This window comes from Lacerta agilis, chromosome 17, assembly GCF_009819535.1.
Source record: "Lacerta agilis isolate rLacAgi1 chromosome 17, rLacAgi1.pri, whole genome shotgun sequence".
Lineage (NCBI taxonomy): Eukaryota > Metazoa > Chordata > Lepidosauria > Squamata > Lacertidae > Lacerta > Lacerta agilis.
In genome coordinates this window covers 17125180-17153120 of record NC_046328.1, presented here as the reverse complement: position 1 = coordinate 17153120, position 27941 = coordinate 17125180, and the positions used below count along the sequence as shown (strand labels likewise).

The 27941-nt window shown below is 47.4% G+C and overlaps 1 protein-coding gene across 1 annotated transcript; it reads right to left on the bottom strand.

Annotated features, from left to right (window-relative positions):
* Window positions 1-3631: 3631 nt before the first annotated feature.
* PES1 (pescadillo ribosomal biogenesis factor 1) lies at window positions 3632-26492 on the bottom strand. Its single transcript, XM_033174634.1, has 15 exons — window positions 26390-26492; window positions 25231-25310; window positions 24200-24353; window positions 23014-23123; window positions 22598-22769; window positions 21583-21672; window positions 17236-17352; window positions 16219-16296; window positions 14300-14389; window positions 13718-13848; window positions 11045-11170; window positions 10616-10800; window positions 9213-9346; window positions 8956-9123; window positions 3632-4027 (listed from the first exon to the last, which is right to left on the bottom strand). Exons 1-15 carry the CDS (start codon window positions 26411-26413, stop codon window positions 3941-3943), a joined length of 1746 nt encoding a protein of 581 aa, XP_033030525.1. The 5' UTR covers window positions 26414-26492; the 3' UTR covers window positions 3632-3940.
* Between the last annotated feature and the right edge of the window lie 1449 nt (window positions 26493-27941).

Below are 27941 nucleotides of genomic sequence, written 5' to 3'. Positions count from 1 at the left end.
ACAATCCTGTCATGTTTATTTTTAGATTTCGGTACCAACAATTCCTGTCTTGATGTTCTTTGAGCCCTTTCAAATGTTGTTTGAATTATTTCCTGTGGATAACCCCTATCTCTTAACGAAGAGGAAAGGGATGCAGCATTATTTAAAAAACCAGTCTCGAGAGAATCATTTCTTTTAAGTCTAATGAACTGACTGAACGGTAGACTGTTTTTTAATTGGACCGGGTGATTAGAGTGATAATGAAGTAAAGAATTTCTATCACTGGGTTTACGAAATGGATGTAAATGTATAACATGTTCATTGTGTTGAATACCAAAAAATAATTCAACATCTAAAAAGGGAATACTTGTCTCGCTCCTTTTGCCAGTAAATCTTAATTCTGTATCACATTGATTAAGCCAGATATCAAATTCTAAAAATATATCTTGGTCCAAAACAAAAATTAAATCATCAATGACTCGATAATAAACCAGTAAATGCTTCCTAAACGGATTCGTGTCACTCAAGATGTATTCCAAATCAAAGTGATGCATATAAATGCAGGCAAGGGAAGGTGCACAGCGGGCGCCCATATTTTTTGCCAAAGTATTCAATATAGTGTCTGGGGTGGCCAGGTGGGGGAAAAATCCCTTTATGAATTTTGGGGAGTGTGTAGAAAATCAGAACACGACAGTGTTCTGGTACTAAGAATTCAGCTAACCGAACAGATATTATGCCAAGAGCGAAGGCTTCCTGTTTCCGGCAGTGGGAAATGGCCGACTCCCATACGATCGGACCTCAGCCGTGCCAATAATTCAGGGTTTATATGGGGGTAATTGGCCCTGGCAGACTCCCCAGGGTGGGGGAGGACTGTCTCGTAGACCCGCAGACCGTCCGTGATTGCCAACTTGCAACAAAATGCAAGTGGCAGGATGCTGGGTCACAGAGCATGGCATGGCTGGCACTCCAACATGCCACCATTGAAAACAGGGATGTGATTATAACAGAAATACTCCCAAAAGCTGCAAAAGCCACAGAGGCACCAGACCCTTACCAGAGTACCAAATGTGTATTGAAGCAACTTTTGCCATCACAAAGACAATTGCCAAGAGCAGAGGTCAGCAAACTTTTTCAGCAGGGGGCCAGTCCACTGTCCCTCAGACCTTGTGGGGGGCCAGACTATATTTTGAAGGGGGGAAAAATGAAGCAATTCCTATGCCCCACAAATAACCCAGATATGCATTTTAAATAAAAGGACACATTCTACTCATGTAAAAACACGCTGATTCCCAGACTGTCCGCGGGCCGGATTTAGAAGGCGATTGGGCCGCATCCAGCCCCCGGGTCTTAGTTTGGGGACCCCTGGCCAAGAGTGTATCTTGTGTGTAACTTTTTTCCACTTTTGATAGGGCATGGGAAGCATAGAAGTATCGGGGCCTGCCCTTTTTTTTAACTGCAGGGGGAGTAGATTGGTGTAGGCCAGGGGTTAGCAAGGTTTACCTCACCTGGGCTGGTTCACTCCAGTGGAGATCCCTCCGTTTGCCGGATTGTGAGCGTGCACGCCCGTGATTTCCAGCATCTGCACAGATGCGATTTCCGGCGCCTGTGTCTGCGCAGACGTTTTTCAGGCTCTGTGCATGCGCAGACCCGATTTTCGGCACTGCGTAAGCGAGTCCCCGGGCCATGCCGGTTTAGCGCAGTGCGTGGGGACTCGCCAAGTGGGTGGCTCGTGGGCTGGTTAAACAACCCCCATGGGCAGCTTGTGGCCCATGGGCCTTAGGTTGCCTACCCCTGGTGTAGGCTTTCACCTTGCTGCCATCTGGCTACACACCACCTTTGCAAGACATGCCTCATGTATTTGACTGCATCTGTCAAAAACTGGATTTTTGTCATTTTTAAACTGGATTTGCCTCACTTGTGTTCTATCAATGACCTGTTGAATGACCTTGTTTCGCTCCTCCTCTTATCAAAGGTGCCAGGGTCCTGATTCTGCAAAAAAAAAAAGAATCAATGTGGCAGCAACACAAAGCAAGGAACAGGACTGTTTCCACCTTGAGGGCCATAGTTCAAGGATACAGGACCTGCTTTGCCTGCAGGTCCATGGTTTAATTATCGGCACCTCAGGTAGGGCTGGGAGAGAGCCCTGTCTGAATTCCTGCCAGTCAAGTATTGACAATACAGAGCTAGATAGACCAATGGGATAAACATGGTCACAGAATCAAGAGTGTTTGAAGGGACCATGCGAATGCAATGCAGGAATATGCAGCTGTCCCATATGGGGATCGAACCTGCAACCTTGGTGTTATCAGCAACATGCTCTAACTATCCGAGCTATTCAGGGCAGCTTCCTATGCTACAAACACAGTAAAGCATCCAGTTTGCATGACTGAAGGTCTCACCTTTAATCCTTGGGTGTCTCCTGATTTGCCTGAAACCCCGGAGAGACACTGCTGGTTAGGTGTAGCCAACACTGAGCTAGACAGTCCAACCATCCGATTCAGTATAAGGCAGCTTCCTATGTCCCTTTTCTGCAATGCCCTGTCATCTCTAATCCTAACCTACCTCGCAGGGTTGTTGCAAGGATAAAATGGGAAGGAGTAGAACCATGTTTGTTTTCCACCTTAAGCTACTTAGAGGAAAAAGGATGGGATACAAAGCATAGTAGATTATTTACTCTGGTAATAAGCCATTTGCAGGGAGGTGGCAAAAAAAGTTGGCCTTTGAGGGTGGTGGGCAGGCATGCGGAAGAGGCAAGAAAAAGGCAAGCTGTAAGACACATTTGCTCTGCTGTTCGCTGTCTTTACCTCTTTACACAACCCGATGTGTGCGTTGTCAGAGCCCACCCTATTCATAGAACCACAGAATTGGAAGTGACCTTAAGGGTCATCTAGTCCAGCCCCCTGCAATACAGGAATCTTGCCTGACACTGGGTTTGAAACCACAACCCTGGGATTGAGAGTCTCATGCTCTGCCAACTGGACTGTGATTGCAAATGGTTTTAACTGCTTTTAAGTTTGAATTATTGCAACCCACCCTGGGACTTGCTGGTGAACGGCAGGCAATAAATTTAATGATGTTTGTGAGAAGGAGAAGGAGGAAGAAGACTGCTGAAATTCGTTTCAAAGCTCAGTTTAATAAAAGAGAACGTAAATTATTCTGTGATTTGAAATTGTAATACAAAATGCAGAAGGGGCTCAGGGTCCAGATGCATTATTTAGCTGTACAGGCTATGAATGGATGCTATGGGACAGCATCAGAAGACAAAAGGAAGGCTGGGGCAGGGGGTATACACACCCCATTACCCCCAAATCCCCAAGCTGTTCCGTTTACCAAGACAGGACTGTTCAACCTGAGCCCTTGCACTGACAGTGTAAATAGGTTTCTTTACAAAGCACAGCAACAGTCCAGAGGCAATTCTGCCCTCTGGGAAGACCACAAGCTCCCTCCTATATGCTCACCAACTGGAAGAAAGAGACATTTAAAATTAAGGGGTGGTCTCTGTGGTGGTCTTGCAGACTTCAGGCCTACTTATCCCCTTACAGGATATCACTTACAGGAAGTGTGCGTGGGGAGCCTTATTCACACACTCCCAGTTACCCCACACATTTACCGGTGGGGAGAGGTGGCCTCATGCATTTGTTGTTGTTGTTATTTTCTATAAAAGTCTAGAAAGCCTGTCCTGACTGGCAAATCTGATGCATGACAGCAACCATCATACAACGAGGAAACCATGATGGGAACTGAGGAGAATTCAGTTGTGTTTTTAAATAAAGCGGACCTTCTCCCCCTTGAAGCCCAAGGTACTACTAGGCCCAATCATCCCACAGCTGTCCACCTTGGTGAAAATGGATTCAGGGGAAGAAGCCAGAATTTTGAGGCATCCCGCCAGCAGCTGAAAGGCCCAAAGTGCCCATCTTCTAGGCCTGTATGAGAAGGGACAGGCTGGGGTGAGAGGCCCCCGTTACTCTCGTTGTGCTTTCTTCATTTTCTTCTTCTCCGATTTCGCTACTGCGTCGTGAGCTTTTCGTTTCTCTGCTAGTTTGTTAGCCTGAGAGAGGGGGGAAAAATAAAATGCATTAGTTCATACCTCAAAAATCCAACTTTTTTGACATATGAGGTATATACAGCAAAGGATGCCGACTTTTTTGAGTCAGTGGGCCCATTTGGAATTTTGAGAAAGGGCTGTGGGTGCCAGTCACAAAATGACTGGTGTGTGTGTGGGGGGGTGTAGTGTAAGATAAAATGGCTGTCACATCTAGAAAGGCAAGAAAAGAGACAAGAAAACCAAATGCCATGAGCACGGCCACCCATTCCTCTATGTGAGGGGAAGTCACCTACATCAGCCACCCCTGCACTGGCTCAGAGAGAAGCTATTTGCAGCTCTCCTCTGTTCAAAATGGAAGGGAGGGAGGGTGTCCAATTCCGACACCCAGTGAAATGTGGGCATGTTTAAAGAGGTGTGTTCAGTACAGCAGATGCCAAGTCGGTGCAAACAGAAACTGAGCAGGAACCGCAAATAGTCTTTTGTGCATTGTGGAATTCTGATTATATGTTTCCCAGCTACTACAGGAGGCACTGATGGGCAGCCTCTGTGTATATCACGAGCGATTTAACTGAGCAAACACCCCTTTGCAGGCCATCGTCCTCTGTTAGTATGGGTACTATGCATCCGAATGCTTGGATTGGAACTCTCAAGCCAAGAAGACCTTGAGATTCAGGTTAATTTCTCGCAGAAGTGAAAGAGTAGGGGACATGGAGAGATTTTTGCAGCAACGCTGCACTTTGGGTCACAGAGAGTGGCATACAGTTCCTTAATTCTGCTTTGTTGTAGCTATGAACCAATGAATCTGCTCTCCCAAAAGCAGCCCCATATTGACCCTATACACTCTTGCTCAAGCCCTCCCCCCCAATTGACATGTTAGGTCAATGCTTGAATTAAGCAACCTTGGCCAACCTAGTGCTTTCCAGATGTCTTGGACTACAGCTCCCATCAGCCCCAGCCAGCAGTCGTGATGGGAGTTGTAGTCCAAAACATCTGGAAGGCAACAAGTTGGTCAAGTCTGGATTAAAGCATGTGTTGTGTTTCTTCTGAAGTTGTCCATCTTAAGAGTCTGAATTTCCCCTTCTCCATCGGAATGTGGCACACTTGACTTCCAGTGTGGCAAAAATGCAAAATAACAAAACAGGTATTAGAAGCAACTCCAGAACTGGCCCGATTAAGTATTTTCCAAGACAGCAATGTACAGTCTCACTACAAAGAACTCATATGCCACCTATTCTCAGTAGCTAGGAGCGTCATAGCTAGACACTGGAGGGACTTGTCAGGAGTCAACAAGGACCACTGCTACCAAACTGTATGGGAAACAGCTGAAAAGCGAACCAACAAATTGAAATTAGCGCGGGGACAAACAAAAGAGGATGCCTTCACCCTGGTACATATACAGCCCAACAAGACACAGCATAAGCCTCCCGACAGAATACAAATTGATATAGCTAATTTGACCCAACTCCTCCAGTCCCCTCCCACAATCAAACAAAATTCACTGCTACTAATCAAATGCAATCAACCAAGCTCTGGGCTCTCCGACCTGCCGCACTGCCAATGAAAACAAATGTATGAATAGATAACGAAACTATCCACGTGATGCTGAAACAAAACTCCATACACACACTATGCAAAAGAGGGAAATAACACTACCCCCTTCTCTCCCCTACCTGTCTCCCCACCCCCCAAAACTCACAATGCCTACGATAGCAATGACTCACACCAAATGTAACTGACTGTGAAAAATTCTCTATGAACTAAAAACAAGAAATGCTATATGGAGCACTGTTAGCCATGAAAATCTTTCAATAAAAGCAATCTAAAGAATGTGGCACACTCCACAAACTTAAGATCAGGAAAGTTGTAGTGAGTACCAACTTTCCATCACTTTACTGCCTGTGTCCTCCAGTTGCTATTGGGACTACAATTCCCATCATTCATGGCCATTGGTCAAGCTTGCTGAGGCTATGGCTTCCTGTTTCCGGCGGTGGGAAATGGCTGACTCCCATACAATCGGACCTCAGCCGTGCCAATAATTCAGGGTCGGTATGGGGGTAATTGGCCCTGGCAGACTCCCAAGGGTGTGGGAGGACTGTCTCGTAGACCTGCAGAGCGTCCAAGATTGCCAACTTGCAACAAAATGCAAGTGGCAGGACGCTGGGTCCTAGAGCACGACATAGCTGGCACTCTCTGAAGTCACTCCCATAGCCGGAAATATCTGTTTGATAAAATAATTAGATTTGGACAATAAACACACATAGTCTGGACCGAAGAAGACTGAGAAAAAAACCTGCAGAACTGCACAGTCCCTGGTGTTTAAGCTCGGACTTCAAAGAGATTCTCATCATGGTGTTTTGATTTACGGAGGTGATTGGTACGTTTTTTTGTTTTCTTCTCAATATCTACAATTGTTTTTCTACACCAAAGCTCATTTAGGAACCCATATTTTTTTTAAAGTACAGATGGAATGCTATTTAGAATTAAGTATTTAATTGCGCAGCTTTGCTTAGAATTGAAAGACTTGAAAAGGATAAAAGAAACAAGAAGACGCTTCTAAATATGACAGCACAGAAAAATGAGAATTCCTCCCTTCTTCAAGGGAAGTGAGAAATACTTGCTAGCTGACTTTATAATGACTTGAGACAAAAATTTGGGATAACATATAGTGCATCTGTTTGCAGAATTTCTTCATTATGAGTGAGAGAGAAGGCTTAGCGGATGTCTAGCAGCCCCCCCCCAGGGCCCAGAAGGGGGGACTGTATGGTCTCTGGAAAAGCTGATTGATCGCCTAATGACTTATATCTGTGGGATGCAGTTCATTTACATTGCAATATTGCAAACAGTATGCTCAACAAGCAATGCGGAAACTACAGTACTGTGTTAATAAATTTTAATTGATATGTTTGAACAACAGCCCGGATTGAAATAACTTGGCAGTTGCTGCATCATTAAACTTCAAAGGATAGATTTGGACATGATTGGAAGATTGGAATGAAGTCAGGAAAAGCTGCACTGGTAAACAGACAGTGGAAAACACACACACACACACACACACACAAATAAAGCTGTACTTGATGGATGAAAGTGTCAGGGGGCTGCCCTCGCCGGAAGGCAAGGAGTTGTCAGGGCTTTATTGGTATTGCGAGCCCCCGCCTCAACTGCTGAGCAATTCATCTTCCTCCAGTGAGGAAGGCAGTGATCCCTCTAGTGGGGAGGGAGAGATGGGACTGGGAAGCAGGAGTCAGGGCTCTGACAGGGAAGGAGAGCCCGCACACCAAGCAGAGGCTGGAGGGGAGGCACCTCTTCCGTCTCCCCACTTGCGCAGGGGGGAAAGATGCAGAGGGGGTAGGCGGGGGTTCCGCATCCCGCGTCTTTTATGCTGAGCAAAGAACCGGAAGGGGCCATTCCCGGACTCTGCCGAAGGATGAGCCGGACGTCTTTTTTATAGCTGCACTGTATATATTTGCACAATAAAGAAACCTAGTTTTAGAAGCCTCGGAGTCAGCCTGGTTACTCATGAGCAGCCACTGAAAACCTTACAGAAAGGATTTATAATTTCTGACATGATTGAGAATCGCATAGCCAGGGACAGAGAACTCAATGTGGAAAATATGAGAACAACAGAACAAAGCAGGACGAAAATATTGGAGATATTTCTTCAAGGTCCAGACTATGGGACGCCAGGAAAAAAATTAATAATTAATAATTATATTGTAATTTGGTTTTTTTATTTTAGTTTAGTTTATCATGCTGGATGCATGATTCATAGGATATTGCTGCAGCAGATATCAATATTTATTTAGTAATGTTTAAGAAAGGCGGGGTGTGTGTGAGTTGCGATAAGATCACAACAAAGAGGCTACTCTGGAAGGATTTGCCAATACTGTTTATAACTTGAAATCAACAACAAACGCTAGTGACTGCCTGTTTTGTTAGTTTAAAAACAATCTATAAAAATAAAATAAATCCAGCTTGTCTTCTTCCTGTGCCTTGCAAGAGCTTTATGTGTGGAAACAAGGAAGCTTAGCTTTTTACAGCCTAGAGTCGAGCATCGCTAATGCAGTTGTAGCCAAGACAGTGCCTTCTGGATGTTGCTTGACTACAACTCCCATCATCCCTGTCCATTGGCCATGGTGGAGCTGAAAGGAGTTGCAGTCCAACAACATATGGAGGTCACCATCTTGGCTACTCCTGTGCCAATGTCTGTAGATCAAATTGCTGTTCAAGGTACATGACTCACTTGAAGAAAGAGGGGAAATCTTGGACTGCATCCAACAAATTGCTGTAATCCTGTTTGTGCTATAGTTCAGTGACAGGGTATCTGCTTTGCACACAAAGGTCCCAGGTTCAACCCAATAAATCACCAGGTAGGAATGTGGAAGATTCTGTCTGAACCCTTGGAGAGATGCTGCCCACCAGTGCAGACAATACAGAGCAACATGGACTCATGTTCTGACTCAGTATATGGCAGCTTCCTATGTCTCTATTTAAATCAGTCTTTAATTTGGAACATGAAGACCAGAATCTTACTTCATTTTAGGAAAGGGCTGTTGTGCAGTGGTAGAGTATGTTCTTTGCATGCAAAAGATCTCAGGTTTATTCACCAGCATTTGCTGCTGGTCAGTGTGTAGACAATACTGAGCAAGGTGGACCAATGGTCAGATTCAGCAAAAGACAGCACAACACGACTTCCTCTGCCTCCCCTTGCCTTGTGTTCCTCCCCCCGCAAAGCTGCTCCAGAGAGATTGAAGGAACCCCCAGATTTGAGGGGCATGTGGTGGGGAGAGGCAGTCCCAGGGTGCAGGTGGAAAACCTAACAGGACAACTTCGTAGGACCCAACCGCACTTTGAAGAGGCAGTATTTTCCTAGGCCCACCACAGCAAGAGAGCTCAAGCCTGGGACAGGAAGGAGCGGCCCGTTGAGACAATACCTCTCGGATCTTGCGCCTCTTCCCAAACATGATCTTCTGGTACAGGTACTTCTCCCGCTTCTTCATCATCATGATGGCCAAGCGCTTCTCCTCGCTCTGCTCCTCTTGCGCCAGCCGCTGCTTGTCCTCTCTCAGGACTTTACCTGCCGTCACCTTCACCGGGAGGACCTGTGGGGGGAGGAAATCACAAACTCAAAAGGGCAACCTGGAGGCAGGCAAAACTTTCAGGAAACAATTGTGCCTCTCTCCCCACGTACCTTGCTCTGGGTCCTCTGTGCTTCCATCTTCTTCAGCTTCCCCTCATCTTCTTTATCAGAATCCTCGTCCTCTTCCTCCGAGCCTTCTGTGGCATCGTCACTCTCTTCCTGTTCTTCCGATCCGCTCTCTTCTCCTGCAGGAAGGAACCACCTCGTGTTACCTTTCGTGAGCGCCACACAGGTAAGGCAGGCTTGCGAGAGGAAAGGCCCTCGCCATTCACTGAATGGAACACATCAGAATAGGAGTCCACAGACAATTCCGAGGAACCTTGGCCTAGAGAGCAGCCTCCCAAAACCTGCGCCCTCCAGATATTGGCGGACCTCGGCTCCCATCGGCCCCAGCCAGCATGGTCAATGGTTAGGGAGCAATTTCTTGAGGGATTGCCTGACCCCATAGGTGCCCAATCGACTGGTTCCATCTGCGGGACCAACACTCAGTTGTAAGAAATCAATATTTTATTGTGGCAGCACCTGAACTTTGGAACTCCTTGCCTATTAGCATAGGCAGGAGCCTTCCCTGTACTCTTTGGTGCCTGCTTTAAAAAACATTTTTGTTTAGGAGAAGCCAGACATGTGGAATATTGACTAGTAACTACTACTACTACTACTACTGCTACTACTACTACTACTTTCATTATTGATATGACACCCACCTGACTGGGTTACCCCAGCCACTCTGGGTGGCTCCCAACAAAATACTAAAAACACAGTAAAACATCAACCATTAAAAACTTCCCTTTTGTTCTATTTCTTTTTAGCTATTGTTGATTCTAAATCATCTTTTGAGTATTGGTTCAAGAGGGCGTGTGTCATCCCCCACTTTCTGGCAGGTGCTTTGGGGGCCAAGTGTCCTGGGACAAGCCTGTTTAAATGTTTTTTGTAAACCTCCTATTAGAGGTTTCTTACAATCAAGCAGTACAAAAAATTTTGTTACTTAAAATAAAATGATGGGAGCTTTAGTCAAGAAACATCTGGAGAGCACTGTTTTCGGCCACACTATTTTTATTTATTTACTGGATTTACATCCCAACCTTCCTCTCAAGGGAGTCCAGGGAAGCCAACAGACCCACAATTCAAAAGCAAAGCAAAAACATTCCAAAATGAATTTAAAAATTCTAAAAACAGATTGCAATAAAAACACCTGAAAGCCCTGTTGGGGGTCAATGCCAATCAGGCAGCCGCCAGTGGTGGGCAGCAACCAACAAGGCCTCACCTGCCGATCGTAGGGTCCGATCTACAGTGCTGGCTTTCAAGCTTGGGGGGATTCTCAGATGTTGTGGAACTGTTCCCCATCCCCCAACACTAACTAAGCTAGCTGGGGATAATGGGAGTTGCAGTCTAACAACGGCAGGGGACCCAAGTCTGAAGAACCGTGGTCCACGGTTCACGGAGCATCGCGTTACCTGGCTCATCACCTCTCTGCAAGGCTAACAGCTTCAGCTTCTCTGGTGGGATGTAGTCCCCTTCCTTCTCAGTCACGAACGGTGAGAGGTGAGGAGGCAGCAGGACGCCAAGGAAGTAATCTGCCACCGGAAGGCACAGCTTAGCGTTGACTGAATCAAAGACCCACTGCGGCTGGATGTAATACCTGGGAAGAAACACAAGCCCAGTCTCTCAAGAACCAGAACGGACAAGTGATCTAGAACCGAGTGGATGGCGGGAATCTGAGACCCGTGATCTCGCTGTGAACCCCCAAGCCTTAATCCCAGAAGCAGCCAACCTGAGGCTCTCCAGATGTAGTCAGACTACAGTTCCCATCATCCCTGGCAGGAGGACATGCTGCCTGGGCCTGATGGGAGTTGTAGTCCCGGCCAAGAGACTGCTGCACTCACCTGCCTATCACTTGCTTTTCCAGACCAGGCCGGTCAACGATTTGATGGGTGATGGCTGGGTCCGTCACGTCATAGGTAGCGCCAATGCAAACAGACTTGTCCCAGGACACTTGGCCCCCAAAGCACCTGCCAGAAAGTGAGGGATGACACACACCCTCTTGAACCAATCAAACAGGAAGACCAAACCTTACAGCACAAGCCCAACCATGCCCGCTCAGAAGTAAGTCCTACTGAATTGCTTGCCAGTCTGTTTCTGTACACCATTCAACTGAGGTCCAGTTCTGAGGGCCTTCTGGAAGTTCCCTCACTGTGAGACGTGAAGCTACAGGGAATCAGGTGGAGGGCCTTCTCACAAGTGGTGCCCTCTCATCAGATGTCAAGGAGATTGTCAGGGAACTGCCATCGGCCAGTGGAGGGGGGGGGGCTGAGGCTCTGTCAGAGTACAGAGAGCCCCGACGCCTCCTGGACAGCAATACCTCTTCCAGCACGGGAGGCAGTAACGCCTCTAGTGGGGAGGAGAGTGAAATGGCCAGCCTGGTGGGGAAAGGGCTTGGAGGTGCTGTGGAGAGCACCAGCACCGCACCTCATTTGTCTGACCAGGAGGGAGGTACGGCATTTCCATCGCCCCAATTGCGCAGAGGGGTGAAACGCAAAGAAGGGAGGAGGAGACTCGGGGTGTCGAAATTCATATGTTGGGGATGTAGCCGGAAGGGGCCACTCCCGGATTCTGCTAGTGACTGAGATAGACATGAACTTTATTGCTCTGCACTGTAAATAATTTGCACCAATAAAACTTGATGAAATACAGTTCGGAGGTCTGCCTCGTTACTCGTGAGTAACCACCACAAGGATCTGACAGAGATAAACAACTATTTGACTTTTAGAAGACATCTGAAGGCAGCTCTGTTCAGGGAAGATTTTAATGGTTGATGTTATACTGTATTTTATAATACCTATATACTTGAGTATAAGCCTAGTTTTTCAGCACACTTTTTGTGCTTTAAAAGCTGCCCTCGGCTTATACTCAAGTCAACCATTCCTTAAGAAGTGTACAAGAACGGTGGTTCTTTACTCTCCCCAGGCAGCTTGTTCCATTCCTGAACTGCTCACATAAATGCAAACTTTAGACCCCAGAAGGCAGAAAGCCTATCAGTTAAGGAAGTATTAAAACCCCACAGGTGCTCACTTTCCCTGGCTCCTGCTTAAACAGGACAGGATCCCAGCCTTCTCTGTATAACACAAGGGAACATTGTGCTGTGGGTTAAACTACAGAGCCCTAGGGCTTGCTGATCAGAAGAATGGCGGTTCAAAACCCTGCGACGGGGTGAGCTCCACAGCAGCAAAGGAGGAAGAGGAAGGAGCAGCCCAAAGGGCTGCTTTGGGCTGCTCGTTCCTCCTCTACCACAGTGGCAAAGGTGAACCGGCTTATACTTGAGTCAATAAGCTTTCCCACATTTTTGTAGGGAAATTAGGTGCCTCGGCTTGTATTTGGGTCGACTTATACTCGAGTATATGCGGTACTTTGTTGGGAGCTGCCCAGAGTGGCTCTGGCAACCCAGTCAGATGGGCTTACAATATTATTATTATTATTATTATTATTATTATTATTATTATTATTATTATTATTATTTTAAAAAAAGGTAAAGGCAAAGGACCCCTGACAATTAAGTCCAGTCGCAGACAACTCTTGGGTTGCGGCTCTCATCTCGCTTTACAGGCCAAGGGAACCAGCGTTTGTCCACAGACAGTTTTTCTGGGTCATGTAGCCAGCATGACTAAGCTACTTCTGGCACAACGGAACACTGAAACCAGAGCAGCGCATGGAAATGCCGTTTACCTTCCCACCGGAGTGGTACCTATTTATCTACTTGGACTTTTTGGCGTGCTTTCGAACTGCTAGGTTGGCAGGAGCTGGGACAAAGCAAAGGGAGCTTACCCTGTCGCGGGGATTCGACCCGCCGACCTTCTGATCAGCAAGCCCAAGAGGCTCAGTGGTTTAGACCACAGCGCCACCCACATCTTATTCTTATTACTTCTTAAAAGCCCTAAATGCCTCAGCCCCCAAATATCAGAAAGGCTGCCTCCTTCCCTACAGGCTTTCTTGGGTGTTAAGATCAGCAGAGCAGGCCATCTTGGCAGTTCAACCACTTTCAGTAGCTGGGGCAGAGGTGGCATGGGAAAGGGCATTTTCTGTGGCAGCCCCCAAGTTACAGAACTCCCTCCTGCCAAGACATACATTTGACACCTTGAATGTACAGGCTTTTCCGCATGCATAAGATCTATCTCTTTACCCTGGCCTTTGACACCGGAGGTGTGTGCTTTCAGGACCCGCTTTATTCCTGTGATCACGATTTGTTTTAAACTCCTTTTACAGGTTGCGTTTTAAATTGCTGCGATTTGCCCTGGGACTTTTGGTTGAAGGGCAGGCAATAAAACCAATAAATTATTGGAATAACTCAATGGGGCTTATCTCCAGTTAAGTGGGGCTGGGGCTGCAGTCTTAGCCCTTAAGCCTGGAATGAGAGGCCAGGGTTTGGGGTCCTTGCACGCAGACTCCCTCCTCTCCCCACCCCAATAGGGCCACCAAAATCCAGCCAAACTATCAAGGCCTGGAATGCACCTGGCAGAATCCCCAGAGCCAAGAGCCCAAGGCACAGCAACACTGTTACATACCGGATGACGAAAGCCAGAGGCTCCCTGGGCACCTCCCTGTTGAGGAAGAAGCGAAGGCCTTCAAAGAGCCTCTTCTGCTTCTCCAGGGCCTCCTGCTCCTTTTTACGGGCCTCCTCTTGCTCTGCACTCTCCTGGTGTAGGGGGGAGAAAGGCACAGTGAGATCCCTTCTAGGCCAAGCTTCCCAAACTCGGTACCCTCCATACGTTTTTGGACCATGACTCGCATCAGCATTGGGAGTTAGAGCACAGAGCATCTGGGGGCATCAGGTTAAGAAGATCTTGGGCAACTTCTTCGCTAACCTGAGGTGAGCTCAGGAGAGCTCTCCCATCTCAGGTACCCATCACCACGGCTAAGGAAAGCTACAGTCCAAGAGAAGCCCCTCCGACTTCTGGCTTTGCCCTCTCAGCCCTTCTGCTATGGGCTGGAGCCGCAACTTATGCTGCGTGGCTTCATTGTTCCCCCGAAGGGCCAGTGCCCCATTCCCAGAAGGCCACAGTTACAGGTGGTGTTTTTGTTTTTCTTGTGGGAGGGGTGGATCTGTGGAGGCCCTCCCCTACTCTAGAGCTCCGGGCAGAACTTACTTCCTCCACGGGGAACTCATCCATGACTGCCTCGTCCTCCGGGTTGGGTGCCACCACTCGGGCCAAGCTGGCACTGAGAGCCGACAGTTTCTGAGGGGGGGAAAGATGTCCAGCAATTAACAGATACTTAATTGTGTCACCGGGTGCAGATGGAACAGAAGCAGAGGTGGTCGGCTGTTTCCTTGGAACTATCATTTGGGGTAGGATGTAAAGAAGAATTGGAGAGTGGCCAACAGGGGCAGGAAATCACAGGTTTTGAGGAAATAGTAGTAGTAGCAATCATCATCATCATCATCATCATCATCATCATCAATTTATATGCCATCCATCTGACTGGGTTGCCCCAGGCACTCTGCACAACCACCAACAAATAGTAAAAACACAATACGACACCCAACACTAAAAACTTCACTCAACACCTATCTGGACCTCTCTCCAGGCCTGACCCTGTTCCATATGCCCTGAACTGTGATAACGCCTCTTATACACTTGCCTGGATGGGCCCCTGACTTTTGGATGGCTGGGATGTAGCCCACCGTGCAAGGGTAAAAAAAGGCACCCATTGCCCCGCCCACTTCTGCCTCTGGCCCCGCCCACCACTGACATTTGGCCCCTGGAAGGTTACCCACAAGGGAGTGTGGCCCTCAGGATGGAAGAAGTTTCCTACCCTTTGTGTGCACTTGTGACACTGCCCTACACCAAGTGTTGGGAAACTTTTCCAGCCAGGGGAACTGCAGGCCTGCGGTGGGTGGGGCCAGAGGTAAGGGGGGGGGCAATGAATGTAAATACTGGTCTTCAATTGGTGGGTCGGGACCCACTAGTGTGTCATGGCCTGATCCAAGGTGGGTCGCAACAGCAGCCCTGACGTCATGCAAATATATGGCAAAAGGTTCCCTGTATTGGGAAGTTTTTCCATTTTTGACTTTTTAAATGTTTTAATATGAGTTGGAAGCCACCCAGAGTGGCTGGGGCAACCCAGCCAGATGGGCAGGTCGTAAATAATAAAAATTATTGTTGTTATTATTATTAAATGGTTAAGAAAGAGGTCCCCAGAAGCATGTTTGGGTTAAAAGGGGGTCCTGGGTCTGAAAATGTTGGGAGATAACCTGGCTCAGAAGGTTGGTTTCTACACACAAACACTCTGTATCCTCTTTGCAGGCAAGTGAGAGGCATGGTCCGAGTTCAAGGACACATCCCAGCCAAACAAAACACACTCTAGGAGGGAATGAAGCGGGGCTGTTGTGTGTGGCCTGGAGAGCGTCTCAAAAGGCCACGGTGGAGTGTATCCTGGAGGCCCGCATTTGCCCTCCATCCAGACTGTTGTTCCCCATCCTATTTATCTACTTTCACTGGAGTGCTTTCGGACTGCTAGGTTGGCAGAAGCTGGGACAGAGCAACGGGAGCTCACTCTGTTGCGGGGATTCGAACTGCCGACCTACCGACCAGCGAGCCTAAGAGGCTCAGTGGTTTAGACCGCAGGAACAGTATTCTTCAGCCACCAAAGTTCTGGGTAAAGATGAATGCTTTCTAATTCCTCCTGAAAGTTAATGATGACAGGTATCTCACCAGGGAGGGAATTCCGTAACCAGGGAACTACCAAGGAAAAGGCCCTGTCAGGGGTCAATGCCAATCAGGCAGCCCGCAGTGGTTGCAGCAACCAACAAGGCCTCACCTGCCGATTGTGGGGTCCGATCTAGAGCACTTCAAGCTTGGGCTTCTCAGATGGTGTGGAACTGCAACTCCCACCCAACCCCCCTCAACACTGACTAAGCTAGGTCGGGTCAGGTGCCACCACTCGGGCCAGGCTGGCGCTGAGAGCTGACAGTTTCTGAGGGGAAAAAGATGTCCAGCAATTAACAGACTGTTGTTCCCCATCGAAGGCCCAGACGGCTGATTCTTCGGGACTCCTGCTCACTCACCTCTAGGTAGCTCTCCGAGTCCAAGGCGTACACCTCCCCATCCTCTGGCGTCAGCTCCGACAGGGACTGGCCTTCGATCTGAAAGACACACAGATGCAGGGATGACCTCCTTCCTCAGAATCAGTTTAACAAGAGAACATTCCTCCCGGCTGCCCCAAATCCATCTTCAGGGCTTTTCTGTCTTTAACTCTCCTTGACCCCACCCAGCCATGGTGGTGATTGGAGGAGCACAATCTCTCTCTCTCTCTCTCTCTCTCTCTCTCTCTCTCACACACACACACACACAGATTTTGGTCTGCTGGGATGTGGGACGGGGCCTTTTCATGAGTGGCACCCAGCATGACCCTCAAAATTACCTGATCTTTCTCTCTCCCAATCCCTTCTGTACTTTTGTGACCAGTTCATTTTTCAAGTTTTTTGTCATTCCTTTTAAGTGACAGGTCTGCTGCTTTAAAATCAAGGTGATCCGACGTGATGACGGCATAATCAAAATTTGATGCCCCTGCACTGCCTTCCCAAAGCCAAGTAAGCAAGATGCTGGACTTTGGGAAGGAGGCACGAAGGCTCTGACAGGGTCCTAGAGCCCTCACCTCCTTCCCAAAGCCTAGGTAGCACTTTCCAAGCTTTGGGAGGAGGTGCGAGGGCTCTAGGACCCTGCCTGAGCCTTGCGCCTCCTTCTCAAAGCCCAGAGCCTCTCTTAGCCAGCCCCCCCCCCACCATCTCCACTTGCATGGCCCACAGGTTCCATGTCAAAGTACTCTTGTGGCCTACTTGATATAAATATTTTGGTTAATGAAGGAATAAAAACCTTACTGCACTAAGCTGGCAATTGGGCATGAAGCTCACTGGGTCACCTTGGCCAAGTCACTGTCTCTCTCAGCCTAATCTACCTCACAGGGTTCTTGCAAGGATAAATTGGGAGAGGGAGAGCCACGTACACCAGCTTGAGTCTCAAGTCCCAGGGATTTCCCCTGCCCTCCTGTTTTCCCCCTCAATTCTACACAGTGAATTCCTCACCTTTGGAGGGTAGTGCAAGTTGATGGACTGGTAGAGGCGGAAATTAACGAAGCCCACAAGAGTGGTGTAGAACTCCGTGAAGGTGGCCATGACTCTGTAGTCCACGTCTGTTGGGTGCTGGGAGGAAAGAGGGGTGTCGATTAAGCCAGGAAAGAGAAGTGGCTGAATTGCAACTAATCACCAAACTTAAAACCATGGAGAAACCTGGTCTGAACAAAGACATTGGATTCTTATCTCATTATACATGACAAAGCTATCTTTAGCCATCTCACCCCTTGCCTTTTCCTGTAAGACCAATTGCAGTCATTAACAGTCGTCAACAGGTTTACCACACCTATCAGCCAATCACCCATTCCCACCCCCCTTCTGAGTAATACCCCTCCCCACTCCCTCACTATATTTAAGGGTCTGGTGACTTCTGTTTTAGTGTATCTGAAGAAGTGTGCATGCACACGAAAGCTCATACCAAGAACAAACTTAGTTGGTCTCTAAGGTGCTACCGGAAAGAATTTTTTATTTTATTCTGTTTTGACTATGGCAGACCAACACGGCTACCCACCTGTAACGATTAAGCCAGTGTAACACACCCACCCCTTTCAAAACACCCAGTTCTACTTCCACGTAGAAGTTTTCTATAGTATCATCTTCACTTTCATAGCTCTATGCAGAGATACAGAACGGACTCCTGCAGGAGGCAGTGACGGCCAACGACTTGGATAGCTTTACAAGAGGAGTAGACACAATCATGCATAAAGCTATCAATGGCTATTAGACATTGTGATGATGCTCTGGCTCCACAGGTGAAGGCAGCAATGCTTCTGAATACCAGTTGCTGGAAACTACAGGAGGGAAGAGGCCTCCTGTGCTTGGCTGCTGCTTTTGGACTTCCCTTTGGGGCGTCTCTGCGGGTGGAGAGGTCATTATCTCCCTTCCTCTTCTCTAAGTCTAGTTGCTTCGCTTTCTCAGCCCGACTGCAACTATCCCCCTTCTGCCTAAAGCAGAATAATCTTTATTTGCATCAGCCACTAGCAATAAAATAAAGTGTACTGAAAAAAGTGACAAAAGCTTAACTACAGAAAATACATTTTGGGGGGTTACATCAATAATCAAATAATAGATCTTATTCTAATTGCCCCCACTAAAAACCTTGCAGTTTTTGCTGTCACCTGATCATCTTCATTTGCTAAAAGGAAGGACACAGTAGCAATGATTGGGCGACCCGGCATGGACATTAATAGAGGGTTAATAACCTCACTCCTCAAATCTTTATACAAGCCAGAAGCATATGAGCCACTGACCCAATACTGCCATCTCTGCAGGGGACATAAGCGTTTTTCCAGTGGAATTTTCTGAAATCGACCCTCAAGTACAGCCAAAGGGAGTACAGTCATACCTCGTGTTACGGCCACTACAGGTTACGTTCAATGCGGGATACAAACGTGCCGAACCCAGAAGTACCGGAACGGGTTACTTCCGTGTTCGGCGGTTCGAGCATGTGCAGACGCGTCAAATGACGTCATGCGCAGAAGCGACGAATCGCGTTGCGCACATGCGCAGACGCGGCGCTTCAAGTTGCGGACTGCTCATGATGCGAATGGGGCTCCAGAATGGATCCCGTTCGCATCCAGAGAGGTACCACTGCATATTCAATATTGTGAAAGTGAAAGCGCGTCTGTATTTTGGAATTGTTAAATTTTACAAACACGGTGCCAAAGTGTCAAAATGGCTAGGTAGAAAATAATCACACCGTGGACAAAATTTCCTGATTGTGGCCAGATTATTCTGTCACTCGATATCATATAGGCGCTGTCTAATTAAATTATTTGCTTTATCCCCCTTCTGCCTGCTTGCCAACAGCAGCACCTGTTATCCAAGCGATCCCTTTAACAAGCTGTGGTTGTGTATGTTGCTATTGTATCTGCAAGGTGCATTAAGGCATGATCTGATGGGAAAAGAAACAGATTTAAGTTATGCAAGCCAACGGACAGGGCCAAATGTGTCCAAATAACTGGCTGCCCACCAGCTGAGCGGTGCTCCGGGGTGTGTGTGTGTTAATTGTTAATTAAGGTCACTTCTGCAGTGCCCATTTTATAAAGTTAATGATTCTTCGACCCAAGGGAAGCTCAGCTGGAATAACCAAGAACAAGAGGTCAACGTGCACAGTGGGCAAAAGAAGTCAAGGACCAGGTCACGGTCTCCTAGTTCCCTTTGGGCGGCCAGTAGGGATGAGGAGGTGGGCCAAGGCACAGCCAGGGCGTCATTGATTGGAGGGTTCTGGTGGCCTCATCTCAAAAAGGAGATTGCAGAAAAGGGCAAGCAAAATGATCCCCCACAGGAAGAGGTGGCAGCGTTTGGGGATTTTCAGTTTAGAGAAAAGGAAAGCAAGAGGCAAACATGACAGCAGTTCATAAAATTATGCACAGCATGGAGGAATAGGAGGAATAAAGTTTTTTCTCCCTCTGCCACAAACACTGGAGGTTGTGGACCTGCAATGAAGCAGAATCTTGGAAGATTTGAGGACAGATGAAAGAAAGGACTTCTTGCCCCAACCAAAGAAGAATGGCAACTTAAGCTCAGCTTGCAGACTTAACATATAGAATAAGAGAACAAGAAGAACATACGTTTAGAGAAGACTGGAAAACGTTTACTGAATATATGGGAAATAATAGTGTAAAGCTGAAAACGTTGGCAACATGAAGATAAATTCAACAGTGTAAATAAGTTTTGATGGATGCAATACAGTGGTACCTCGGGTTACGGACCCGATCCGTTCCGGGGTGCCGTTTGCACCCCAAAAAGTCCGTAACCCAAGCAGCGATATCGCGCTTCTGCGCATGCTTGCCGGGCGAAACCCAGAAGTAAACATTTCCGGGTTTGCTGCATTCAGAACCCGAAAAAACGCAACCCGAAGCACACGTAACCCGAGGTATGACTGTAATGGAATACTGAATGGTTTAGTTTTCATAAAATATGTAAGATGAACCATGGAAAGAGGAGAAGGGAAGTCATTGATATTTTAAGGATGTTAAAATGAGTATTTTAAATTGTAAAACTGAAAAATTAATAAAAAATATTTAAAAAGGAAGAAAGAAAGGACTTCTTCACACAGCACAGCTAAACTATGGAACTCACTCGTGCAGGAGGCAGCGATGGCCACCGACTTGGGTGGCTTTAAAAAAGGAGTAGACAAATTTGTGGTAGACAATGACTATTAGCCACAATGGCTATGCTCTGCCTCCTTGGTTGGAAGCAATAATGCTTCTGAATAGCAGTTGCTGGAAACTGGAGAAGGGGAGAGGACTCTTGTGCTCAGGCCCTGCTTGTGGGTTTCCTACAGGCATCTAGGTGGCCACTGTGAGAACAGGATGATGGAGTAGATGGGCCACTGGTCTGATCCAGCAGGACTTCAGCCCTAGCATCATATGGCCATGCTGGCTGGGGCTTATAGGATTTGTACCAGGATGGGGAACGCTGTCCTAAACCTTGAACCTTTAGGAAGTCTGGCACTCCTTGTGCGCAAATCACAAGCTTGCTGCCGATCATTTGCGATCAGATCAGAAGAATCTTTATTTGCCACTCAGCCATAGCAATAAAATAAAATGTACGGAAGATTAAAAAAAAAATGCACTGATCTGATCATTTACGATGAGTGATTAGATTTTCCTGTACTTGATCAATATCAGAGACTTTTTTAAAAAAAAAAAAGATCACATTTTAAGTCAAAGTTTCCAAGGCAGCCTAACAAAGGCAACAAGGAGGCTGAAACCACCAAGAACAAATTGGCAGACAAAAACTAGGAATAAAAAGAGCAAGGTGAGAAAGAGCAGAAATAACATTATCCAGGAGAAAAAGGATGCCATTGTTGTTGCTGATAAAATTTCCATGAGATTTTTTTAAAAAACCCATTATCAATAATATTTTATTAAAATAATTTCAGTTACAGAAAATTAAGCGATGAAACAGAAAAAAGAAAGGGAGAGGAATAGTGAAAAAAAAAATGTTAAGAAAGATATAGTGTGGAACTTACAAACGGGGGAAATAGCTACCAAAGTTGAAAGATTTGTCATAGGAAGTTGAGTAAGATCCTTGGTCCATCTATTAAGCTTAATACTGCCTATACAGTCTGACAGCAGCTCTCTTGACTTCCAGGAAGGGGGCATTTCCAGCCCAATTTGGAGATGCTTTTGGGGGAATGAACCAGGGATCTTCTGCATGCAAAGCAGGTGCTGTGCCAGTGAGCTATGGCCCTTCCATCCCATGATACTGAAGGGGTCAGTGCCTTTGTTTTGCAGGGAATGACAATGAGATTAACAAAATTATCCCAGGAAATCTTGCCCCAGTACTCACATTGTGGGAAAAAGCGTAGGGTGTTATCCAGGTGACAAGCTGCCCCATCACCTCTGCCTGGTAGTAGATGCCTTTGATGGACAGGAACACCTGGCAAGGGGAGGACAGAGGGTGGTTTCAGCTGGAGAATCAACACAGAAGACAACAGAGAAGTCCAGAGCAGGCGAAAAAAGGCCGGCCACTTCTCTGATACTGCCTTCCTCAACTTGGTGGCCTCCAGATGTTCTGGACTACAACTCCCACCAGCCCATCAGGGTTCAGCCCTGCCCAGACCTCAAACCTGCAGTGTCTGCGGGAGGAGGAGGAGGAGGAGGACCCTATAAGGCACTGCCTGTGACCCTGGGAAGCAATAAGAGCCAGATAATTCTGTTCCAGGGGCTGGAGGTCCCTACACTGGGTGCCTGGTTTCCTGGCTGTCTCTCAGACTGCTCCCCAACACTCCACCTCCAGCTAGCTGCACCTGGGTTTACTTGGGAGGAGGAAGCACATCCTGCCGGGACCAGCACTTGAGCAAGAAAGAAGTGGAGCCTACAGTTCCTTTATAATGCCCCCCAGGCTGAGTTACTGCATTGCTGAAGCAATGGTTACTTTTACAAACACAAGATTTCCTGGCCCACAGAAATCAATGCTTCCACTCTCCCCCTTGCCCCACCAGAAGAAGAATTAACATTAAAAGGGAATTATCAAGCTCTGCCAGCATGGCTATGCTCCCAAGCAGCCTCAGCACCACATAGTCACGCTGGCTGCAGCTGATTGGAGCTGTAGTCCAAAACTTCTGGTGGGCACCAGGTTGCCCAATGCAGTGACAGAGCGCTTAAGCCGGCCAGATGTTTTAGGCAGCAATGGCCATCAGCACCAGCAAGCACAGCCCAATGGGGCCAAAACATCTGGAGGGCACCAGGATGCTGAAGACCCTTCTCTCTAAGGTTACCCAGCTTGGATGTGCGTTGACCTATCTGAAATAAAGCCAACCCCTTCCTGGATCCGTAACTCCCCATAGCCTCTCCCAGCTCACCTTGCGCAGAGAGCGCGAGCAGATGACGTAGTTGAGAAACTCCACGGTGAGGCGACGGCACAGCTGGATCGTCTGAACGTGGCACTTGCCGGTACGCGGGAAGGTGGCGAAGAGGAAGCACATGGAAAGAGCATCGTCAAGGTCCCGCAGGGCATCAATAAAGGTCGGGTACCTGCAAGGGGGAGGTGAAGAACAAGACCATGTAACTCACATAGCCTTAATCATCCCAGAGTGCTTTATATACAACCAGACTATAGTCAGCTTGCCCTGTCCCCCTTCTGCTGGGGACGAAATCGAGGGTGCTGGATCAGAAGGGGAACTGCACGTAGGGCCAGCCTTCCATCCCCTGACCCTCCTGTGCCCAGTTATTTGGAGCCCCATTGTGGTTCCTCTGCAATGTTCTCCCTGTCTCTTACCTCTCCTTGACAATGTGGTCCAACCTATATCCGGGTTTGTTGTCCTTCAGCCGCTCCACAGTGTTCCATTGGCTCTTCCCGTACGCTTTGCGCAATTTGCGGACAAACACCTTGCGGAGAAGAAAGGTTTCAGAGGCAGGCGCCCTTGCCAGCTCCCAGCCACCTAGTCTAGAATTCTCTGACCTAGTCTGCTGCCCAGTAACATTATATTATCATCCTCATCGCTACAGACTTAATAACCACCTTCTTAACCAACGTCTCAAGGCGAATTTACATGTAAGATAATTAAAAACACAAAAGCAACAAAAACATTTAAAACAAGACTAAAACCCTAACAAGTGGACACTTTATGCAGCTGGGGACGCCTGGTCAGAACAAAATGTCTTCAATTCTTTCCAGAAAGTGCAGACAGTGAACGCCAGTTTTATCTCAAGTCCCCTCTCCCACTTCTGTAGCTAGGAGACAGCAGCACCCAATCTCTTCGTGGGTGACACATGCTGACATTAGCTTCCCTGCCAGAAACACTAATGGCTGATAAACTTTACACCGGACAAAACCAAATTTGATTTCATTGGAGGGGATTGATATTCTATCATGTAATGCATCTCATTAGCAACTGGGCTCAGGATCAAGTCATTGAAGAAAAGGCAGCGATGTGGGATGTTTCAGTGCCTTGTTTTTTCCATGGAAAACATTCTGTTGTAGAAGTTCATTTGAAACAAGGAATGAATGAATCCCAACTTCAAATACAGTATCAGGCACATTTGGCAGTTTCAAAATTTTCATACTTTGTTTACTTGCTACAAGCAAAATAAACAGGCAGAATTAAATCACTCAGGATGTTTCCTGATACTTAAGTCCCCTAAGGAAGTTACTCTTTCAGAAACAGTAGTTTTAGTTTGCCTCGATGCTCCTCCGCTCCTAGCAGAACACTTTTTGTTCTGCTGTTCAGTGATATGGGTTAGCCAGGAAATTCTGAAACAGAAATGTTTCCTTTGCAGTTCAAAATTTTCTATAAAACCCAAATTGCTGAGCGGGGGAACAAAATGGACTGCAGCTCTTGAAAGAAAATGATAACTCCCTTCCTTTAATCCGTCTCCAAAGTCAGCTCTTTAAAACTGTTCCAGGTGGTGATATTAAATCTAACGCTTGTGATTGGCTGCAGGATTCCCTGGGATCACAATACCTTATATTCCCGGAACTTGTTGACGATGGGCTCATGGAGGAGAAATTTTATGTCTTTCAGGAGGTAGAAAGTCCTGGCAGCAGTAGATCCTTTGTTCACCTTCTTCTTATGTTTGGGCTCATGAGGGTAAATCCCTTTTAGGATGCAGAGTCGCCTGGAAAGGGCAGGGGGGTGAGGAAGAGAACAGATGTCTTGTCGGTTTCCCCTTGGCCAAGTTAAGGCAACATAATGCACAATGCTATTCACTGCGAAGCTATCACAGGTCAGAACTGTTAGCAGTCACCTAAATAATGCAGACAGAGTCCAGCGAGAAGAGAAAGTGATAATACTTGATTGGGTAAACTGAACAAAAACTGCATATAACTTGAGGAGACATAAACAGAGAGGTTTTGTCTCATTTACAAGCCTTGTTCATAGCAGGAAGATATTCAGCAACTAAAGATACAGAGTAAAACTTCCTCTGAAACTACACAGCCAGTCAGAACGTGAGTTCTCCTGGCAAGGATCATGCTGATCTGAGTGGCTGCTGGGCAACACCACCACCCTCTAACTGTAAACAGAATTAACCCTTAGGTTATTAACTGAATGGTTCTGCTGTTATGCTTCCGACAGGATACTGCTGCTGCCACCACCACCAAAACCCAAAGCCAAGAAGTCAGTGCGATAGGGTATGCTATGACTTCACCACCAACACACTGGCCCTAACTGACATAAGACTCTAAGAAAAGCCTGCTGGATCAGGCCAATGGCCCATCCAGCCCAGCCTTCTGTTCTCTCTGTGGCCAACCAGATGCCCCCAAAGGAAGCCCACTAGAAGGACTCGAGCACCAGAGCACTCTCTCCTCAGACTGCGGAAGAAGAGTCATTGTGGTGAGTAGCCACTAGAGAGATGCAAACAGAGATCCAGTGGCATGCGTGTACAGAGACCAACTTCACCCCTGCCTGGCAGCACTGCAATACTCAGACACTCCTGACACACACATGTATCAAGGGGCCACAGCAAGCTGGTAAGTGATGACTCCTTTCCTTACCTGAAGTCTGCAAGGCTCAGTTGCAACTTCTTCCGGGCTTTGTTCCTGGTAATATAGTTGGTGGCAGAACCCCTCTCATACTGTGGGATGAAAAGAGAGAAAACGCTTAATATATGTCCTTCCACGAGTTAAAGCCAAACAAAGAACTGAGCAGCTCACAGTGAAGAATTAAGAGTATTAATTTAAAAGCAAGTGATCCTACAGTGCTGCCTTCATGCATAGATAGTAAACAGCTAAGACAGGAACATAGGAAGCTACCTTAAACAGAGTCAGACTGCTGGTTCATCTAGCTCAGTATTTTTAACACTGAAGGGCGGCAGCTCTCCAGGGTTTCAGGCAGGGAGTCTATCCCAGCCCTGAGATGCCAAAGATTGAACCCGGGGCCATCTGCATATGAAGCAGATGCTCTATCAATGAGTTATAGAAGCTGCCTTATACCATCTAATTCACTATGTATTTGTCTGCACCAGCCTTTCTCAACTTTGGGTCCCCAGATGTTGCTCAACTACAACTCCCATCATCCCCAGTGAGAAGGGCCAGCAGCCAGGGATGATGGGAGTTGTAGTGTCCATATGGGGACCCAAGGATGAGAAAGGCTGGTCTACACTGACTGGCAGCTGCTCTTTAGGGTTTCAGGCAGGGGACATTTGCTGCCATACCTGGAGATGCTGGGGGACAAGCCTCAACCCTTCTACAGGGAAAGCAGATGCCCCATGGCACTTCCAACTAGAGTGGCCAATAGAGAGTGACACGAGTTGGAAGTCCAGCATCTTGAGAGCATCCCTTCGGCTACTCCTGCCCCAGGACACGGGAACACAAGAAGCTAACACATCCCGAGTCTGGCCACTGGCCCACCTAGCCCAGTAGCGTCTACACGAACTGGCAGCAGCTCCTCAGGGTTTCTCCCAATCCTATCTGGAGAGACCATCAGGCGCTGAACCCGAACCTGGGACCTTCTGCATGCTACGGCTCTGCCTCACCAGAAGGATAGGATAGTAAAAAAAAAACAACCCGCAAGCCGCCGGGTATTAGTTAGCCAGTTCCGGAAGTAACGTGTTTCCACTTTCAGACGTTACTTCGCTACATGGGAAAGCAAGCGGCATCCCCTCATGAGAACAACGTGGTGTGTTGGCTGGGCCTGCCTTAAGCCACGCGGTACCTTCTTTTTCTCCACGCCGCCCATCGCTGTCGCCGCTCCTGCCGCACCGCCGACACTCACGTGGCGACTCTCGCAGGCCGACCGAGGCGGGCTCCGCCCACTAAATGCGTCATCGCTCCTCCACCTCAGGTTGTCCTCGTGGCTGCCTGACCGGGTGCCAACGTCCTGGAATTACGCCCACCCGGCGGCGTGTCACCGACCAAGCGAAGCGGATAATGAAGTCGCATCGTTTCAGTCACTATGCCGGGAAGCTCTTCGAGCGGCCACGGTTTCGAGCAGGCATAGGTTTGGGCACCCTTAGAGGGGCCTTAAGCAAGACCCTAGGTCTAGGAAGCCGACCTGGGGGCGCGGCGCATGCTGGGGGATTGGATGACTATGATAGAGGCCTAGAAATATAAAGGCTTCCTGTGACATAAAGTCGGGTGCCTAGAGATAGGAAAAAAGTAGACTGACACACAGGGCTTAACTTTCGGTTCTTGTGTGCATGCAGGTTCAATCCCCAGTGGCATCTCTAGAGAGGGCTGGGCATTTTCCCTGAAGAGCTGCTGCCAGCCAGTGCAGACAGTACTGAGCTACAGGAACCAGTGGTCTGGTTCAATAGAAGGCAGCTTCCTAGATTCCTAAGCTGTAGTAGCAAAGATCCCTGCTTTCCCCTCCCTAACCAGTTTTTAAACATGTCCAAGTGCCAGTCGCCTTCATGCAAGTCCAATTGAAGGCTTTTGTAGCCAGCTGCTTGCATTGAAGTGAGTGGGCCTTTTCCTGCAACGTGAGGTGGATGTTTGTCTGAAAACCGAAATCCGCCTCAGCTCCACCACCAACTTGCACTTTTAACACTGGACTACATTGAAGGGCTGTTGTTAGCCTCTCTTTCTCAGCCACGGGCCCATCCAGTCATAAATATGGGGACAATAGATAACAGAGAAAACATGCTGCCTTGGGTTTATGACGCAGCAAGCAGCCTTGCACAGTTTTGGATTAAAAAAAAATACTTGGAAGGTTCTTAAGCTACTTATACCTTTAAAGCACACCTGAAGCACAAACTCCCCTCAAAGTATTCTGGGCGCAGTAGTTTGTTAAAGGTTGCTGGGAATTGCAACTCTGTGAGGGCTCAACTACAGTGCCCAGAATTCTTTGAGGGAAAGAATATTACGCTTCAAATGTGCTTTAAATGTACGGTGTGCCCAATTTTACAATCAGAGTACTTCAAATGATAAGCAGTTCATCAGTGATTAATCCAGGCTTTCCCTGATCCATAAATTCAGACTCTGATTTATGTGCCTGAATCCCCCAGAATTCCTGTTTCATTTGTTATCATATTACTGTTTTACTGGTTTTATGATACATTTTTGTTTTAACAATAATGTTTGCTTTTATGTTGCACACCGGGCTTACTATTTTTCTCCCCCAAATATAACAAACAGCTTATAAACGCTTTTAAACAAGAAAGGAACATTTCCAGCAATTTTTTTTTTTTAGAGAAATGAAATAGTTACATCTGATTAATGGTTGAATTAACTCAGATCCTGCAGAAAGAAGTTCATATACAGAGCTT